General features: G+C 38.4%; 1 protein-coding gene across 1 annotated transcript; it reads right to left on the reverse strand.

The window, feature by feature from the left end:
- Nucleotides 1-17: 17 nt before the first annotated feature.
- Nucleotides 18-1,074, reverse strand: LOC103523173 (the record flags this gene model as incomplete). The annotated part of the gene is made up of 2 exons (XM_008488241.3): nucleotides 883-1,074; nucleotides 18-631 (listed from the first exon to the last, which is right to left on the reverse strand). Coding segments are annotated over exons 1-2 (758 nt in total), but the record flags the coding sequence as incomplete, so codon positions are not given.
- Between the last annotated feature and the right edge of the window lie 8 nt (nucleotides 1,075-1,082).

Here is a 1,082-nt window from a genome sequence, read left to right on the forward strand (position 1 = left end):
GTTTGAGATTGTTGCGCATTTCCACAGATTTCTTTATCTTGGGTGTTTGCGGCCGATGGTTTAGCTGTGTCGTTTGTGTACCGTATATGCTTTTGCTCTTTCTGTTCGTATCCGTGTCTGGTTTGGTTTCTAGTGTCCCATTGTCAGTTTCCTTTTGTAATGTCACTGAGAGGCTTGTGCTGGTTCGATTTATATGGGTACGATGTCTAGGAACAGTTTCATAGATGTTAGGTTTGGCTCTTGGTTCGATAGGTTTAACGCTGTCACTTTTGTCAAATTTAATATCTGTGTCAACAGCTTCAGTATAGTGTTCGATAGGTTTAACGCTGTTACTTTTGTCAAATTTAATATCTGTGTCAACAGCTTCAGTATAGTCGTCTTGTGTGTTGAATTTTTTGAATATCGTGTTATTGTTCGTGAATTTACCATAGTAATCGTCTTCAGTTTTGTTAAATTGGTAGCCTTTATTGTTGGTATTGGACTTGGAGTTTCTGCTGTTATTTCTACTGATAGTGTTATTCTTATTGAGCTCTGAAGATTTCCTCTCTCCTCCTCTGCCCGCGCTTTTGGCTCGGAACATGTCATACTGATTTCTTTCTTTGAGTAGATTGCTCGTGTTTTGTTTGAGTACCTGATGTCAAAAAATAGGTATTAGGTTAAAAAGAAAAAGTTGAAAAGTTGAACAGCTATGGGGTATGTGATTCAGATGTTCAAGAAAATAAAATGTGAATATAACATTCCCGAATTCAATAAAAATCGGACTAGTCGTTCGATAGTCCGTGAATCAAACAAACAGACAAATTACAAAATCGTCGAGTTCAAACTTTAAACTACTTATTAATCACTTCTTTGGTTGGTTCATTGGTTCAAGTATGTACTTACCTCTGGTTCCACAGCCGCTATTTGGTGATACTTCTGCTTGCTACTAATCAGGTAGATATCGCGAACTTTGGCAGATCTTGTCATGATGATGTTCTTGAAACTACTCAAAGGTCCTATGCCGGGACTTCGTCTGTTTTCGTTCATTTCCGAGTCAACTCGGTACGTGCTTCGTCTGGTACTACTCGTCTCTACTATCTGAA

The sequence above is a fragment of the Diaphorina citri genome, unplaced genomic scaffold, assembly GCF_000475195.1.
Source record: "Diaphorina citri unplaced genomic scaffold, Diaci psyllid genome assembly version 1.1 scaffold16626, whole genome shotgun sequence".
Taxonomy (NCBI): Eukaryota; Metazoa; Arthropoda; class Insecta; order Hemiptera; family Psyllidae; genus Diaphorina; species Diaphorina citri.